Source organism: Scatophagus argus, chromosome 17, assembly GCF_020382885.2.
Source record: "Scatophagus argus isolate fScaArg1 chromosome 17, fScaArg1.pri, whole genome shotgun sequence".
Taxonomy (NCBI): domain Eukaryota; kingdom Metazoa; phylum Chordata; class Actinopteri; family Scatophagidae; genus Scatophagus; species Scatophagus argus.
Window position 1 is genome coordinate 441521 of NC_058509.1, and position 18251 is coordinate 459771.

General features: G+C 44.6%; 2 protein-coding genes across 19 annotated transcripts; one reads left to right on the forward strand and one right to left on the reverse strand.

Annotated features, from left to right (window-relative positions):
• The first annotated feature begins 165 nt into the window (after nt 1-165).
• hsf1 (heat shock transcription factor 1) lies at nt 166-7495 on the forward strand. Of its 2 annotated transcripts, XM_046417195.1 has the most exons (15): nt 166-614; nt 1745-1853; nt 2769-2905; nt 2989-3113; nt 3216-3291; nt 3645-3706; nt 3854-3923; nt 4054-4172; nt 4413-4594; nt 4681-4831; nt 5057-5128; nt 5376-5481; nt 5570-5623; nt 6147-6195; nt 6409-7495. In XM_046417195.1, exons 1-15 carry the CDS (start codon nt 492-494, stop codon nt 6600-6602), a joined length of 1629 nt encoding a protein of 542 aa, XP_046273151.1. In that variant the 5' UTR covers nt 166-491; the 3' UTR covers nt 6603-7495. The 2 variants fall into 2 exon arrangements, with proteins under 2 accessions (XP_046273151.1, XP_046273153.1); XM_046417197.1 differs by lacking the exon at nt 5057-5128.
• Nucleotides 7496-7650: 155 nt separating this feature from the next.
• On the reverse strand, nt 7651-16989 carry si:ch211-80h18.1 (uncharacterized protein LOC555593 homolog). 17 transcript variants are annotated; one of them, XM_046417209.1, is made up of 23 exons: nt 16610-16985; nt 16264-16326; nt 15419-15481; nt 15247-15333; nt 15117-15167; nt 14799-14828; nt 14589-14648; nt 14458-14505; nt 14202-14246; nt 13976-13999; nt 13649-13684; nt 13499-13570; nt 13174-13272; nt 13069-13095; nt 12736-12774; nt 12135-12194; nt 11465-11521; nt 11332-11364; nt 11109-11171; nt 10744-10809; nt 9651-9686; nt 9117-9181; nt 7651-7997 (listed from the first exon to the last, which is right to left on the reverse strand). In XM_046417209.1, exons 1-23 carry the CDS (start codon nt 16671-16673, stop codon nt 7869-7871), a joined length of 1317 nt encoding a protein of 438 aa, XP_046273165.1. In that variant the 5' UTR covers nt 16674-16985; the 3' UTR covers nt 7651-7868. The 17 variants fall into 17 exon arrangements, with proteins under 17 accessions (XP_046273165.1, XP_046273161.1, XP_046273164.1 ...); XM_046417205.1 differs by having other exon boundaries at nt 13955-13999; XM_046417208.1 differs by having other exon boundaries at nt 13499-13576; nt 16610-16984.
• Between the last annotated feature and the right edge of the window lie 1262 nt (nt 16990-18251).

The following is an 18251-nucleotide window of genomic DNA, read 5'->3' on the forward strand; positions in this document are numbered from 1 at the left end:
TATTATCATGTGGGTCTTATTTTCCTCTTCTGCCCCATTTAACTATGAGGAAAAATATGTATTTTCAGTCTTCGGATGAGCTCTTCCTCGCTTTTATACTGCAGTCGGTTTCTCTCGTCGACTTTCGACACAAGTGCAAAATCCTGTAAACGTCCTAACGTGACGTCATCACGACGCGCCCGCCCGCTAGCTACGCAGTTGTTTGTTTTATCGGATTTGTTGGAATTTTCCACTGCGGAGTTTAATAAGACTAAAGCTGAATAAATCGGTTGTAAGGTTAGAGCAGCAGGGGCATGTAGAGCATAGAATCAGACCGAGTTCTCGCTCATCTATATCATACCGCAGTTCGGCAAAGTGGAACAGTTAGTTAGTTAGTTAGTTTGGAGATCTTTGAGGAGCGGATGGCGCTAGCAGCAGGCTAACTGTTAGCATCACAAGATTACCTGTAGTGTGTTTTGTTGTATAATATTTGTTTGATTTGTGACGCCCTGATGGAGTACCCCGGGGGAGGAGGAGGGGGGATTCTGAGCGGCGGTAATGTCCCGGCCTTCCTCACCAAACTGTGGACGCTGGTGGAGGACCCGGACACCGATCCGCTCATCTGCTGGAGCCCGGTACACGCATTAGCTTAGCGTAACCTAGCCTAGCCTAGCAGGAAGGTGGCTAGCAGTTAGCAGACTGATACCATCGCTTAACTTTGACAAGATGGACCGATGTCATTAAAGACTAGATGCCAGGGTTTGTCAACTGGTAGCTTGAACAGGTTTAAATTGACACCTGACTTGACGTACCCAAATTGAGCTAACAGGCTAACAGCTGATCAGAGGTAATGAGATGATCTGTTAGACATCAGAGATAAAAAAAAATAATAATAATGAAAAACAGACCCCAGCATGGAATTTGTTCAGCTACAAAAGTTCCTTCTGATCCATTTAAAGCAGTTAAAAAGGGAATCGGCTGTTGGTGTCTGTCAGTCAACATGAACAGCTGACTCAGTCCCCCAGACATTTTAGTACGTATTCATCTGCTGTGAGCTGATGTTTCCACTCACCGATCCGCTGGTGTCTTACAAACCAGAAAGAACCGGCTCTTAAGTACCAACGCCATAATTTATTGAGTCATTAAAGATCATTTTAACCACGTTTGAAGAATCGTGTTCATCATGAAGCTGTCAGATAAATCAGCATCAGATAAAAGTCCAATCCAAACTGTAGAAAGTGGAACAGACAAACCAGATACATGAAGTTCAATGCTGTAGCTGTGATCTCAGCAGGCTGTTGTCCAATCACAGGCTGGTTAGAGGAGTCAGCTGACCCGAGTTCATTGATCTGGATAGATGAACTGATTATCATCTTTAAGATCTGGCTGCACTTAACTGGTCCCAGTTATTTACAGTTATTTATTTATTTAACGTGAAATCATTTCATGTTGATCAGAGCCAGCTGAGTTGAACTGAATCAAAATCCTGTCAATGCAGACTTTGTGATGTCTGCAAATATCAAATCACTGACCAAAGAATCAATATTAATGATTAATACACTTAATATATTAACAGGCTGCACAGACACAATGAAGTTTGTGAAGCGAGTGTCTGACCCTGACACAAAATGAGATCCCTGTCCTTGTCCCTGATCTCGGACACAGATCAATCAGCCTGATCAAAACGAGGACGCGATCATCAGAGCAGCTGCTGATTAGTTTTCTGCCGACTGACAGATGTTTTCTGCACTGTTTTTTGTGCTAGAGTGGAACCAGCTTCCATGTGTTCGACCAGGGTCGCTTCTCTAAAGAAGTTCTGCCAAAGTTCTTCAAACACAACAACATGGCCAGTTTCATCAGACAGCTCAACATGTGTGAGTATAAACAATGTTAACATCACGTTGATACCTGCTGCTGGAGCGTCAACATGGCCGTCATGTTGGAACACATAAGTCCATGAGGCGAAGTTCCACAGGGAAAATCAGTTTGTCACGTATGCCAGGAATCAAATCTTGTCATTACAGGATACTTAGTAAGAGTAGAAATACTAAAATTCTTCTGTAATTTAGTATGACCAGAGTCTAGCATCCTCCTTCAGCTCAGTTGGTGTACATACATGCTGAGTCACATCATGACACAGCACATTTTCTGTAAAGCCAGTGAAAAGAGTTTATATAAAATGAACACACAGAGAGGCCTTTTCTTACAGTTTGAATTCTGTTCTAATTAATGAACTCGAAAACTTTTTATTACTGATGTCATTTGCTTCATCATCAGCTCTCTGTCAATGCTTGCTGAGGCAAAGGATCAGTAGGGATGTTAATGATTAATCGGCGGGTGGCCTTGAAGGATTTAACAGATTAAAAATGAAAAACTGCTGAAACAGTAAAGAAAGAAACACACAGTCATAGTACTGCCACGGCGCAAACAGGAAGTCAGTGGGATTTCAGCTGACTGTCACATCACTGATCAGGTAAGTAATGTGCTGCTAGAATCGTTGAAATGAAACTCAGACTGAGAGAAGATGTGGGTTTTTTTATCTTGTCAGTGAGTAATTAATTAGTTAGATGTTGGTCCCCGTTGATCCGTTTTGGCTTCTCTGTCAGCAGAACATGCAGCACAAAAGTTTTTTCTTCTCTTTGAGCTGGACAGAACCTGCAGAAGCCACAAACACAAGCCTGATGTGGTGACGTCACAGTGGGTTCACTGGAGGTCAAACCAGCAGATGAACCTGCTTGAGTTTGGCCGACTGATGCTGTTTGTTTCTGTGTGTTTCTAAATGGACTCAGATGGTTTCCGTAAGGTGGTTCACATTGAGCAGGGAGGTTTGGTGAAACCAGAGAGAGATGACACAGAGTTTCAGCACCCGTTCTTCGTCCGAGGACAGGAACACCTGCTGGAGAACATCAAACGCAAAGTCACCAACGTACGTACCTGAGAACACCTGCACATGCTAACGTAGCCATTGGCCCAGCTGTGGGTGAGTTCTGATGCAGCTTTGTCGTTCAGGTGCCGTCTGTGCGGCAGGATGAAATGAAGATGTCTGCAGAAGAAGTCAACAAGATCCTGAACGACGTTCAGATGATAAAGGGAAAACAGGAAACCATCGACTCCAGGATCATCACCATGAGACAGTAAGACCTCCTGACCTTAGACTAGAACCAGAACCTGAACCTGCACTAAGTCCTGTAGTCAGCAGTTGATTAAGTGAAGCTGACTGTGTTTTTCCGTTTCAGTGAGAATGAGGCTCTGTGGAGAGAAGTGGCCAGTTTGAGACAGAAACACGTTCAGCAACAGAAAGTCGTCAATAAGGTAACCAGTTCACAAATAATCAGTGCACTGATACACTGAAGCAGGATGCTGTGGAGCCGTCCTTCAGTCCACAGTGCTAAAAGTATTCAGTTCAATTTGGTTTATTTATATGGCGTCAATTCACAACAAAAGTTAGCCCGTGACACTTTCCAGTCAGAGCACGTCGAGACCAAACTCTTTAATTAAATTGTAATGCAGAGAGCCCAGCATTCCCCCTTGAGCAAGCCCTTGGCCACAGTGGAGAGGAAAAACTGCCTTCTTTATCTTTCTTTTGTCTATCTACTTTATAGAGTCTAACATTGATATGTTAGGATGTGATGAACCAGTAAGAAAGTTTGTTTCTGTCTCTGCAGCTGATCCAGTTCCTGGTGTCCCTGGTCCAGTCCAACAGGATCCTGGGAGTCAAGAGGAAGATGTACATTTACTGCACACACAGCACAACATACTGCACAGTTTGCACGTCATACTTCATTCTACATGTGTGACTTAATCATGCTGTTCATGTAGCTGTGTGTATTTGTATGCATTCTGTGTAATGTGAGTATGTGTACTCTGTCTGCAGTCCTCTGATGCTGAATGACTCAAGCTCCGCCCACTCCATGCCTAAATACAGTCGGCCATTCTCATTGGAGGTAACCTATCACATGACATCGTCTGTAATTCCAATGATTATTTGATTGAATCTTGTCAACTGTAAACCAACAAACTTGACTGGTGAAGAAGCAGATCTGACATCAGTTCTGACTGCTTACGTGTCTTCAGGCTGCAGCCACTCTCTTCTCAGCTGACAGCCCGGTGACTTCTGGACCAATCATCTCTGACATCACAGAGGTGGCCACGCCCATGGCCGAGGATGTGGTCAGTGATTGGACGGAAGCAGGGTGAGAACCGGTGAAGTCATTTCCTCTGAACCTGCATGACAAAAATAAAAGTGACAGCATGACTCAAAACAAAGAAGATCAAACTGAGGCTGAACATGTCACACTGCAGAGACCAAAGCCTCATTTTAACCCTCATCAAGTTAGAGGATCTGGATTTTTGGGCCTTAATTACAGCACCACCATCAGGTTGACTGGTCAGTCATCAGTGACTAACCAGTTGTCTACCTGTTTCACCTGCAGCGAGAGCCAATCAGTCAGTGTCAAAAAGGAGCCATCCAGTCCTGATGTGGAGGTGTGCCCTGTTATGGAAGGTGGAGCTTTGCCTGTGGACACGCCCCTCTCCCCCACCACCTTCATCAACTCCATCCTGCAGGATGAGACGCAGCTGACCCCAAACACCTCCACCAGCAATCCTACGACATGTAAAAGCCTGTTTAAGTTATCTGTGATGGATTTAGTGAATCTTAATGCATATTGATGTGTCTTGTCTCGGGTCTTGTCTCTGCAGCCAATCCTGTTGTTGTGATGAGCTCTGCCTCCACTGAGCCCCTCCCACCAGCCCCAGCCAACCAATCACCTGCCTCCGTCCCCATCCCAAATGCTGCCCCCAGCTCTGCCAAACCTCAGCAGAGATGTCAGACCGTCGCCTGTATTGACAAGTAAGTGTGTTTCCCCCGTGTCACATCAGGCTGTGGCTGCAGGTGGATTCCTGTGATGTGTTGCCTGCTGCTAACAGCTGCCTCAAAGTGGCCTGAGTTGTCATCCCCTCCTGGTTTTGTCCCTCACGCTGTTGTCCCCTTGTTTCCCCAGTAGTGTATTTTGTATCTGACATGGTCGCCTTTTGAAGGTCAGGTGTTTGATTAAATCCCCTGTGCTTCCCTCAGACCCCACCTCCCTCCCTCTGCAGGTGGACTCTCACCTGACGTTGGGCTCTTCTTATCGACACCACCTGACAAGTGAATCACCTCCTCGCAGCATTCTTTAACAGTTTAAATATCAGTCTGGTCTCATTCTGTGTCTTTCATGTTCTCTACGTGGACTCAGACCAGCAGTCCTGCATGTGCCTCAGCCTGATTTATCCTCTTTCTCACCTGTTGCTGGTTTGAGTCTCATGTCATGAGACAAAGACACATGTAGAGTAACACCAGCCTGATAATGCAGCTACACGTGGTGTGTGTGTGTTCGCGTGCGTGTGTGTTTCAGGTTTGAACTGTCGGATCATGTGGAAAGCATCGACAACAGTCTGGAAAACCTGCAGAGCATCCTGAACTCACAAACCTTCACCTTCGACACCGCCCCGCTCATGGAGGTCAGTGTGACGCTACGTGCTACGTGCTACACGCTAACACGCGTACTCACAGTGAATGTGTGTGTTCATATGAGTTGTGTGTGTTCAGTTTTTCAGCTCGTCCTGTCCCTCTGGAGACTTTGACATTGACAGTTTGGACACGGTGAGTTCAGTAACACAGACTCTTATTTTGATATTGATCTCTTTCACAATAAGAGCAGTTGAGTCAGCTGTTAAAGGGCCAGTCTGTCGTTTGTTGATCACATAATCAGAATCAGTTAGACTGATCGGTGTCTAAGGTGCCTTCATCGTTCTCATAGATTGTTCTGCTGTGTAACATTTAAGGTGTTAATTTTAACTCAAGTAATCAAGAACAGATGAGTTTGTGCCTCATCAAACTCAATGCATGTAGGGAACCGTGGCAACAAACCACAACACGATGCGGCTCAGAGCTGCTTGTAATGGGAACATTTGAACACGACTTCCTTTGTACCAGGTTACCGTGGTGACCAGGTAACCAGGTTAAAGAAAGCTATTAATCTCACTATGGTATATCCCTCTGTACAGGTACATACAGGTGTATACCAGTACATTCTGGTTCATGTATGTGTACACACACAAAATGTTTGTGTTTACTGTTGGTGATGTCACGCCTGTCTGACTCTGATGTCACTGTTTCCTCTCAGCTGCTGTCTGATGAAGTTCCTAAAGGAAGTGATGACACCAACCACACAGGTAACACACAGTCACATCTACACTTTTATGCCTGTGAAGACCCTCGCTGACGTTAAGCCTTGTCTGGCCTGCTTTCTTTCTAATGGCCAGCAGGGGGTGAACACGACCTTTCGTCCATATGTTGTCACTTGGGGCTTCAGAAAAACACAGACTCAGACTTCAAACCAGTACCTGTTGTCATGGTGACTCTCTGTTGCTCTCTGATTGGTCCAGGGAAACAGCTGGTGCACTACACAGCCACACCTGTCCTGATGTCCGAACCAGTCAGCGTGGGAGAGGGCAGGGCCGACCTGCCGTCCCTGCTGGAGCTGGAGGAGGAGCCTTTCTTCAGCACTGACTCGCCCACTGATGACCCTGCCTCTGCTGCCACCCTGCTGAGCCACGCCCCCCCAGACTCTGGCCTCTGACATGATGTGGAGAAGGAGGGGTGTCCAGTGTGATTTTCCAGTCACCATAGCAACAGGACAGTCTGAGTGCTGACTCAGCAGCAACAGCAATAGAGAAAATCAATCGATCAGCTGTAGATCAATCAGTAGGTCAGAAGTCATGTTTTTATTATGCAGATGTTATTGATCAATATTAACCAGTTTATATACCTGTGTCTTCTTCTACTCTTTTTATTTTAGCCTTTGTTTGTTCTTCTTTGCTGCTTTATTTAAATTGTTTGTGTGACAGTTCTCAGAGAACCAGGGTTACTTCCGTACTCAGTCCAATCAGAGGTGGACTGGAGGATCACGCGAACCAGGTGCTCTCTTTGTGCTGCATGTTGATTCTTTGTGTTCAGGTGTAAAATATAGAAAATGAAAAGAATATTTTTGGAAATGTTTATTATGAATGACTCATGACGCCTGTTACCACGGAGACGACCTGGAAGCAAACGGAGGTGCATTGATCTGATATCTGTTAGGTCAGTTTGGTCCACATTAAAAACAGTTTGTTTCTCAGTGTGTGAGTTTTTCCTCATGTTCCACAGCTCATTCATTCACACCACACTGTGCAGGAAGCTCTGGGTGTTAGCCGAATGTTAGCAGAACGTTAGCCGAGCGTTAGCCACAGGTGAAATAGCAGCAGGCTGAGGACAAGCGCTTGACTTCAGCAGATTTGAAACCTCATCATTTGATCAGAATTGAAGATATGGATGGTGTACGATCAAAAGAAGATTTTATATAAAAATTGCATACTAATGGTTTTACAGCCTCTGGATTTATATAAACGAGTCAGTGTTCTGTCTGAGAAGTTTGGTATTTACATGTAAAATCTGGATTTATTAAATTTAGCTAATAAAATGAACAGATTAGAACTGCAGTTGTGAGTTGTGTTTTCTTTAACAGGATGTATTAAAGATTCACCACAGGAATGAATGAATGTCCTCTGATAAAAACTAATACTGCATTTGGCTGATCAACCTGATGAGCTCATCAGATTAAGAACAAAAAACAAGTTCTCAGTTTGATGTTCAAAATAGAAAAAAACAAACATTTATTAAAGAAGATTGAAACCACATTTTACAATCCTGACGTGTTGGTGATGTCACATCTCTTATGATGTCAGCAAGTCGAATCACCAATCGTGTCGGTGGAGATTCAGCCGAAACTCAGTGATTCTCTCTAAAACATAAATGTCTATAAACAAGACTTAAATATTTAAAACGGCACAGTGGGCGGGGCCTGCAGCTAGTGGGAGGGGTCTGATTTCCTGGGCCGTGCTGATTGGTTGGTACACTGGAATCGATAGCGCAGGAATCGAACTCGCGGCTTGATGTGGAAGTCAGCAGGTATCCTCCAGTTCCACATTTTCTGCACCTGGAAGAGAAAAGCGAGCTGATTGAACCTGCGTTTGACTTTTTATTGTTGGAACTAAAAACTCTGAGCTTCATCCTTTACGATCTAGAATTCACAAGTCTAAACCAGTAGACACGTGTCCAGCTTTTCTCTGTTTTCTATCACACTAAATAAAGTGCTTTTGTAAAATAATTATTTGCAGTTCATCTACAGGCTGATGCTCACGGGCTGAATGTAAAGGGACCTCGGGTAAAAAGTTAGTACATTGTTTTCCATTTCATGTCTCAAAAGGAAATACCGGACTTTGTACTTCAGTACATTTATCTGACAGCTTTGGTTAGTTTACACGTTAAGCTTTGACACCATCTCATCCAATATGATGCATTTTACAGGTTAAACTATAGACCAAATCCTAAAGTAGTAAAAACATGTCCACCGGCTGCAATAATAATAAAAATAAATAAAACAATAAAAGAAATATAATGTAAAAACACTTGAGTACTGAACAAGTACTTTTTAAGGCCCGAGATTTCAAAACCATTTGGAACGACATCATTTCCAGCTGAAATGTTCACTGTGGCCACTAAGCTGAAAGCTAAGCCAGGACGAGATCAGCAGGACCTGAGAAACTTGGGACGCATCTCGGCTATTCAGAGGTGACTTTGGAGTTAAATCAAAGAATATCACAGATGATTTGGAGCTGATTCTAATACAAATTGATTAACACACTGCTCTGCACTTTAGCCAGTACAGACACTGATCAATGCTCATGTCATGATCCACCTGCTGACCATTTGCACTGTTTACCTCACCCACTACTTCCACTCTGTACTACCTCACTTTTGTACTACCTCCAGAACCATATTTATTTTACTTATCTTATTTTATTCTACTATTATATGTTACTCCTTCTTACGTTCTATGTATGCACCAATCACTAAAATCACTTACTCCTAGTAATGTGAAACCTCTTCACTTACATGGCAATAAAGACGATTCTGATTCTGAAATTTCAGAGAATTTATTAAAATAATTAATTTTAAGTTTGCTGCTCCTGAAGAAGAAGCTACGACCTGTGCTGGTTGAGATGTTACTGAGCAGCAAAGAGTTAATAGTTCATTCAGAGTGTGTTCTACCAACCTTCAGGACCCTGACCAGATGGGTTGTACTGTTCAGTGACTGAACCTGCAGAGAACAAGCAGAACCAAGAAAAGAGAAAAAACACACCTTCAGCACCTGACCTCAGGTAAGACAAGAGCCAGTTCATCCTGACCAGAACATCTGAACCTCACACCTGATTCAGACCACGCCTGGTCAAAAACTGGTTTGACTGCAGGCCAGGTAGACACTGGTTGGTACTTTCATAGACCAGTTTCAGACAGGGGCCATATTAGTCAGACATTGATTTGGAGTGGGTTTACACGCGTAAACAGACAGACCGGATTGTAAACTGGTTTAAAACCGGTTCCAGGCTTGTTTGCAGACTGGTGTCTTGACTGGGTTTAGTTTGGTTTGTATACTGGCTTCAGCCTGTTGTTGTAGACTGCTCTCAAATTGTTTTCAGACTGTTTAGCACCTGGCTGTGCAGGGACAACTTAGCTAGCAGCTGATAAATAAACCGTCGCTCTCCAAACACAGCAGGTCATGTTGAACTTTGAGGATCTGAAAACTTACCAGCCATCTGCGTGTGATCTGTCACAGCTGGACGACCTGAAACGCACACACACACACACACAGTCACACACATTCAGAACCAGAATCTGTGTGAACACACAGAAGTAATGCGATTCTGGTTTCAGTGCTCTCAATGTACTGACACAGGAGAACAATGACGACGAAAAGAGAACAAATAAAGAACGGCCATGAAACATTAAAATCTAAAATCATGTGTTTCTGTAAGCCATAAACAATACAAATACACACGTGTTAGACACAGCGAGCAGCGACAGCAACGGTCACACGGTCAAAGCAGTAGTGACTGTTGTGGTGGTGTTGACACCATGACTGACTGAACTGTTCATCAGACTGAGGTTCTGTAGGAACGCACTCCTGCCTCCTGAATCTGGACTTGTCCAGGTCCTGGATGCAGGGTGTTTTTCTTTGCAGTCCTGATGGCATGTTGCTGGCTGTTCCTGTCCTGCTTTTCTTGCAGGGCAGACAGTTTTGCCCATAAAGCGTTAGCATTGTGCTAATGCATGCTGATTGGTCGGTTGAAGATTTATGACATGAAGTTATAAATCCTTACACAGCATTATGTTAACCACAGTAACACGGTTCCGGTTTTGTGTATTGTAGTCCTCATGTATTTTCCTAACGAGAGCTACAGCAGACCTTAGCAGTCTGGTTAAAACAAAACACAAACTTGTGATTGATTGGTGCGTGAAACCAAAATGGTGAATGTGGTAAACTGGCGCAGGATGCTGCAAATACTATAATAAATCTATTGTCTCTGCTGTTTATACCAGCAACATAAAGAAAGTTGGCAGAATTTTTTTTTTTTACCCATAAAAGTCACATTTTGGGGCTTCAGCTCCTCAAGCCCCCATTCACTCTGGACTACCTTGCAAGTGTCGCCTACATAACCGGAAGTTCTGAGAGTGAGACTTCTTCTACTATTGAAAATCTTTGTGTACAGTTCACCTCAGCTCTTCTTCTGTGTAAATCAGTGTAATTCACTGGAGTTCAGTGGAGTTCCTGTTGGATCTGCTGAAACTACAACACGTGACCTTTGACCTGTCTGTCAGCCATGTTGGAGGACAGGACTTACCTGTGTCTGTCCCTGTGGAGTCTGCTGCCATGGTAACCACGTCTGTGTGGGAGTAACCACCTGATGCTACAACATCAACAGGATGAGTGTGTCAGACAGGTGTATGACAGGCAGACAGACAGGTGTGTGACAGGCAGGCAGACAGACAGGTGTGTGACAGGCAGGCAGGCAGGCAGACAAGCAGACAGGTGTGTGACAGGCAGGCAGACAGACAGGTGTGTGACAGGCAGGCAGACTGACAGACAGACAGGTGTGTGACAGGCAGGCAGACAGACTGGTGTGTGACAGACAGGCAGGCAGGCAGACAAGCAGACAGGTGTGTGACAGGCATGCAGGCAGGCAGACAGACAGACAGACAGGTGTACCTGGGTGCAGTGTGTGTGAGAAGCTGTCTCCAGACTCTGTGTGGAGGGCGATGGGGGACGACTCTGTAACGTGGTGATCATGTGACACAAAGTGAGTGCAAACAAACTCTTAATATTGTGGTTGAAATAAGATAAGAGATGAGACTTTGTTGATCCCTGAGATGAGAGTTAGTAATATTTAGTACGTTTCGCAGTATGTTATTGTCATAGCAACACACCTTACCTGTGACATCATGGCCGAGTCCAAGACCTGACACTGGAACCGATCAGAACACAGAGTCAGGTTTCAGACTGTGCAGAACAAAAAGTCTACATCATTCTGTTGATTTGTGGATCAGTCAGTCCCTCCGTCTCACCTGTGAGGCCGATGTGAAGGCCCGTCACTTCCTCTGCTCCACCTGCTGACATCACACCTGACGACATCATCATAGGCAACTACACACACGCCAGAGTTCTGAAAGCATGGTGTCGGTCCAAACGGGATTCTGTCTGTCCCGTTGAACGTCTCCTGGTCTGAGCAGAATCTGACCGTTTCTTACTCCGATCCTCCACTCTGATTGGTCCTCGCCACACGCCACACGCTTCACCTCAGGTTCATTATTTTTAACAAGCTTCGTATGTGACGGTGCTGCTTTTGGTGTGAACACCAGCCAGTCACGACTGGATTTAAACATCTTGGACTGCAAACGTCTTAGTGGACTGTGGCCACCCAATAGACTCACAGCTGGTGTGTTGTGACGGACAGGGTGTTCCCCTGTCCCCAGGGGGTCCCCCTGTCCGCCACGTAACCTGCTGCACTGTGTGAATCCCTGAACCCCAGCAGCGTTAGTCGGGTGCCATGGCAGCACACGTGTTAAAGAGCCAATCAGAACTGGACTTCACTGGACCTAATTGTTTTAGTGTAATTTCTCTATAAAGGTAAAACAACTGAAATTTAAAGTTTCTCAGCTGAAGATCCAGTTTGTGTATCTGATGACAAATTGGATCAGAAGAATCTTACTGATCAATAAAACGAAGAAGCTGTACCTGTGGGCTCCGTCTGCAGGTGAGTCTGAAGCTCGCTGAGGGGAACGAGTCGGTCCGTCACTGCACACACAGAAGTACAGACATGTCTGTTCTGTTAGGACACGTTCAAACCCAGCAGATGACGGCAAGTTCAGAAGCAAACAGCCGACTGTGGACAGGTGAGACAGTCCACCTTCACAGGTACAGAAACCCTGCAGGTGATCACACCTCATAGGAAGTAATGGAGGGAAGATGCTCCCATCACCACAGTCCTAACGATGCTTTTAGTTGTACTGAAAGTTTTTTCTATATGAAAATTTAAATTAAACTCGAGCTAAACTTTCCTCCTTGTGAGGACGAGCTGCCTGAATGTTCATACACACACGATAACAAAGTGTTTTCAGTGTGTGAAACACACGAGCAGATGTGGTCAGGCTTCATCTGCTGCCGCATTTCAACATAATTCTAACAGAAATACACTATATAGACAAAAGTATCCAGACACAGACAACTAAATCGGGCTTTGCAGCCTGAACGCTGTGTGACTGTGGGACTGAAAGTGTGTACGAATCGTTCAGACTGATGGAAGTCAATAAAAACAGGAAAGAACAGGAAGGTTTACCTGAGTTTGTGTGCGTCAGCAGAGTCTGTCGACTGTTTCCTGTGAAACACAAAGTGTCAGTCACTGACTTCCACACGCAAATCAAACACAACTTTATTGTCCATCAAACTGGAGACGTTCAAAGCAAACAAAGTGCACTGAAGTATGATGTCAAATACAATCAAGCTCAACATTCAAGCTTAAAACGGAAATGAAAAAGTAAAGGTCACCATCAACTGGGTGCAGAAAGACATCAACAATCAGATCAATGAGATCAATAACTGATGTAATGGCTCAGATATTTACTGATAAACTGAAGAACAGGCAGCTTCTAGAAAATGATCCCACTCTTACCATTAGCATCAGGTGTGTCGGCTTCATCTGCAGGTGAAAACAGTCACATGGTGACGAATTCCTGTTTGTAAAACTTTTCAAAGTAAAAGTCTTTTCTGTACCAACCTCCCTGGGCTGTGGAGTGGGACGAGTCTGAGACGGAGCTCAGAGAGGTGTGGTCTGGTCCTGATTGGCTAATGCTGATGTCAGAGTGTTGAGCAGGATCTTCAACATGAAAAAATGGAAAGAGGAAGAAAGAAAAGAGGCGGAGGAGGTTTGTTTTGTGTCGCAGCGTGGGAGGGCAGCTCGTTATCAGTTTGAATGACAGGATGTACTGCTCAGACTTAATCAATCAGCAGCATTTTGAAACAAGCTTTGTGCTGAACCTGTTCATGTGACAACAGTGGAGCCACAGGTGTCATGTGTCCAGGCCTGTGGGCGGGGTCAGTACCTGCAGGTGAGTCCAGGCTGCTGCCACGGTTCTGATCTGCAGACGGAGCTGCTGTCACACCTGAACTCATCACTGAAACTTAAACAGTCACACTGATCAATAACACAACTGATCAGAAATGAAAACCAATGCGCGGCAGAAATGTCCCACCTGCAGAGTCCAGCTGAGTGGGCGGAGTCATGTGACCTGTCGAAAAAAAAGAGAGAAAATCAAAAATGAACTTCCTGTTTCAATGTTTTATCACCTCCCACCTGCTTCCAGCTGTACTGCTCACACCCAGATGTTTTCTGCACATGTCCTGGTAGAAAATCTAAAAGATTCAGTCACTGAATCGACCAATGAGGGAATGCCGACTGCCTGTGTTGATCCCCTCAGGTGATGTCTAACCTGTCCAGTTTTCTAAGGTGTGTGAGCGATACCATACCATGTGCATCAGAAACAGATCTGAGATCAGACCTGGGATTTGCATGTGAGCACCTGGTCCCCATGGATCACCTCCACCTGAAAACAACAATACAAAAAACTTCAGCTCAGACCAATCATTGCTCTGACTGGAACACCTGAGAGATAAGATGACACACCAGGTGTTAATCTGTTGTTAATCCTGACTCATCTGAAATGTTCAGCCAGTAAAAGTTTGTTTCTTTTCACTCCAAACTGTGGAAACATCCAGACAGAATGGATTACACGCAGAGCAACTTACCCATCAGTCCGAGCAGGAAGTCGTGGCCGGGCGGGCGAATGGTTCCTGAAGGAGACAAAGAAGAAGAAGAAGAAGAAGTGAAAGTGAAGACGAACACAGAGACATTAAAGGAGACGGGAAGACGAGGTGGCAACGATCATGAGAGGGTTTGTGGCATCAGACCACAGTAACCAGATCAGATCAAAGATCGATAATCAACAAATGGAGGCGACTGGAAGGAGGAGTGATGGCAGACACGCTTCACCTGGACACTCACCTGTGTAATCTGGGTGAGAAACTCCACCCCCAAACGATCCCAGAACACCTGAGAGGGACAGGTAAACAGACAGACGGGTGAACAGACAGACAGTTGGCACTCTTCCTGTAGCCCCGCCCCCAGCAGCTCACCTGTCTGACTGTCACCTCCTCCTCCTACTATTCCTCCATTTAGGAGCTTCTGTCCATTACCTGAAACACACACATGAAACAGCCTTCAGGAGTCTTTTCTGTAGAGTGTGTGTGTGTGTGTGTGTGTGTGTGTGTGTCTGTGTGTGTGTGTGTAGTTTATCAATGAGTTACTGATCAGCTCGTATCGGCAGTGATGTGGCAGGTATTTACCGGTGGATTCTGAGTCGACTCCATTGGAAGCTGCGGACACAAGCGGACTTTTGTTGCACTCACTATTCAGTCATTGATTGGTGAATTCACTAATTCATTTATTGAGTGAGTGATCGATGACAAAGTGATGACACAGATGTTTGGCCCCGCCCAGATTCAACAATTAAGCCAATCAGATGTCAGTGGGTGGGACAAACATTCCCTGAACAAAGCAGCTGTGATGATTGAGATGTTTTACTGTTAGCTGCTGAAAACAAAGACAACACGTTTCAGTCCGACTTTACTGGGATTCATTTTAATTTTCAAATAAACGTTTACCTTCAAGTTGAGCCTGAGCAGCAGAGAAAAAACTGGAAGAACCGGAAGAACCTGAAAGATGAGAACCATCACTGTTGCTGTGTTGTGCAGCAGTCGATCGACTGGAACGTATTGACTGATGAATTTTTACCTGCAGGTTGTGAAGCCGCAGTCATGTGACCTGATGGACGATGAAAGTTACCTGATGAGGCCACAGAAGAAGAATCAGCTCCCTGGCCTGATACAGAACATAATCGTGCTCAGTTTACAAAGACGGATGTGCACATGTTGAGAAATCTGCAGGACTTCTCCTTCCTGTTCACCTGCAGGACTTCCTGCTGCTCCATCATTTGTTCCTCCTCTTCCTGCTGACTGACTGCTGGATGCTGAAAATCAACACAAGCTCAAACTAAATATATCAGCATAAAAGAAACTTCTCCATGTGATTATTGGTGATCAAGTCACATTAAATGTGTGGTTAGCCATCAGGTGAGACATCATATCCACTCACCACTCACATCCTGGACGTTGGACGAAACACCTGCAGAGAAAACACACCTGAATGGGGCTAAATGAAGTTCAGTTCATCAGTTCAGTTCTGTCGTAACCCTGAGCTCGGTGACTGACTTGTGCTGGACTGCGTGTTATTCAGAGGGGTTTCTAATATTCTAATATTTCTAATATTCATGTTTGGAAATCGTTCAGTGCTGGGCTTTCTGGTCTCATTCACTGGACCCCATGTGAGTGTGCAGGTGTACCTAATCAAGTGAATGTACAGCCCAGTCAAAGTGTTAGGAATGAAAGTGACCTTCTGACTGCAGATCAGCACGATGTTCCTGTCGCACACCTGTGCTGGCTGGATCTTCAGGTGATCTAGTTTCTGTGCGCATTCCATTGGTTTAAAGCTAATCACATGATCAGTAAACTGCACTTCACATCACTTCCAGCTGATGGCACTGTGGCTCTAAGCTTGAGCTCCTGCAGTAACCTGAGACCTACAGCATCACGGCTTACCGAGCAGACCAGTGGAAACACTTCAGGATGTGGCTCAGACCCCGTCAGGTTAATCCTGGTCTGAAAACCACCCAGTTAATCTGGATTAAACCTGAGCTCAAACAGGAACAAACAAACTCTTCAGGAGGCAAAAACCTGATCAGGGTGGACTCACCTGAACCTCCGGATGCTGCCGCCACCTCCACCATGGTGGTCTGCTGCTGCACGCCAACAGCTCCTGCTGGAGGGAGGAGGGCAGAGTATCAGGTGGTCAGGATGAATAAAACTTTGTGTTTGGAGCAGCTGAACTTGACTGGCAGAGCTTATGGGGAGGAGGATCAGTGCTGTTAAAATCTGAGTGCAGCTCATGAGGAAAGACCTGCTGAAGAGCAGACGTTAAGAACACTGAGCCTCTTCGTCACCGTGTCTGCAAAGGACGCTAGCAGCTACAGCGAGAGTTTAAATGATTTATGCAGGTTTATGCTGGAAGTTAAAGGTCACAGTGTGTTTTAGCCTCTCACCCTCATCAATCCTATCCTGACTTTTGGAGTCATCATCATCTGGAAAGGAGAAAACATCCAACATTTATCGCTCTAATTAAAGATGGTTTAATGTTTTATAGGTCAGAAAGCATCTGGTTTATCTGCATGTCTTTCTTGTATTTCTCCTTCTGTTTCACTTTGTCTGATGATTTAGTTTTCATCTCTGAGCTGCATGTGTCTTTTATCATTGATTATTATTGTCAGCAGTAATCATCAATAAGACACAAACTTTGAATCAACTTCATCAAAAAAATTCTCCAAGATGTTTCTAAGATGTTTTCTTTTTCTTTCACTTTGATTTTGTTGTCTCGTTTGCGAGCTGAGGTGATGAGAAACTGAACAAAATCGTTTCATTAAACAACACGAGTCCTCCAAGCGAAACCACCAAAGAAGTCATTTGTTTCGTCATTAAAGATGGCCTACCCTCCTCCTCCTCCGACAGCTCCCCCTCCGCCTCCTCTGTGGCCTCCACCTCCACCTCCTCCTTCTCTGGAAGACACAACAAATACTTTTACCTTACAAAATAAAAGCTGTGTGCAAAATGTAAAATATGATGAATTTTTACCCTCCACGGGAGCCGTAGAAACGGTCGTAGTCAGAAAGATGACCATTGACACGATCAACAGGTTTCTGCCATGACAGAGCAAGCAATAATCAATACTGATCAATATCTGCCTCAGAAATTAGAATAATCCCTAATCAGACCCTAATTCGTGATCGTCAGTGCGCCAATACGCTGTAATTAGTACTCGGTAGGTCTGATCAGCAACAGTCACGATCAATAACAGTTCCAATCAGCCAGAGTAAGAACTCGTATCTCCAGTTGTCAGACCCAGCGATCCAGAGGACGGAGATAAGAGGTTTCAGTGTGTGAACAGGAAGCGGAAAGCTGATTGGTTCATTCAAAGAATAAAAGCTCTGTAACCACACATCTGATTGGACAACAATCTGCTAATCAAAACATTATCAATATGAATCACAAAGTTATTGTAACTGTTTAATTATAACATTATGTATCCAAGTACTGATACTACTACAGCAAAACACTGACATCAATGCAATATTGTACAGAGTATTACAGTACAGTTGTGCTACTCCATTGAGGTAAAAGAGTATCAAACACAGTAAAAGTTAAAATGCGAGGAGACTTAATTCCACAAACATTCATATTGAACAGAGCAAAAAACTGATCAGTAATGATGGCAGTATAGGTAGTATAACGAGTAGTATAGAAAGTATTACTCACGGTGGCAGCATGCTGCTGTCGGACACTTTTTCTCTTCCACTAAACAGACGCAGCTGAAGAGCTGCAGCTCCTCCTTCAATCACTCATATTTATACACACAGACAGGGGGAGGGGCTGCTCATACAACTGCTGAAAATACTGCAAACTTTACTGCAAACGCTAACACTACCATATCCCTCTACACTGAAAAACACCACAACAAAGTGCTACTTGTACTCTGTAGGTGATACTTCCATAGCTCCTCTGCAGTATGTAGAGTAGGTATCACAAGTAGGCTGGCGAGTTTCCCAGCATGCACCAGGGCTGGGGTTCACCTGGACATCTCACCTGTTTAAAATCTCTGCATCCATTTTTTGATTGATCTGTGATTCACAA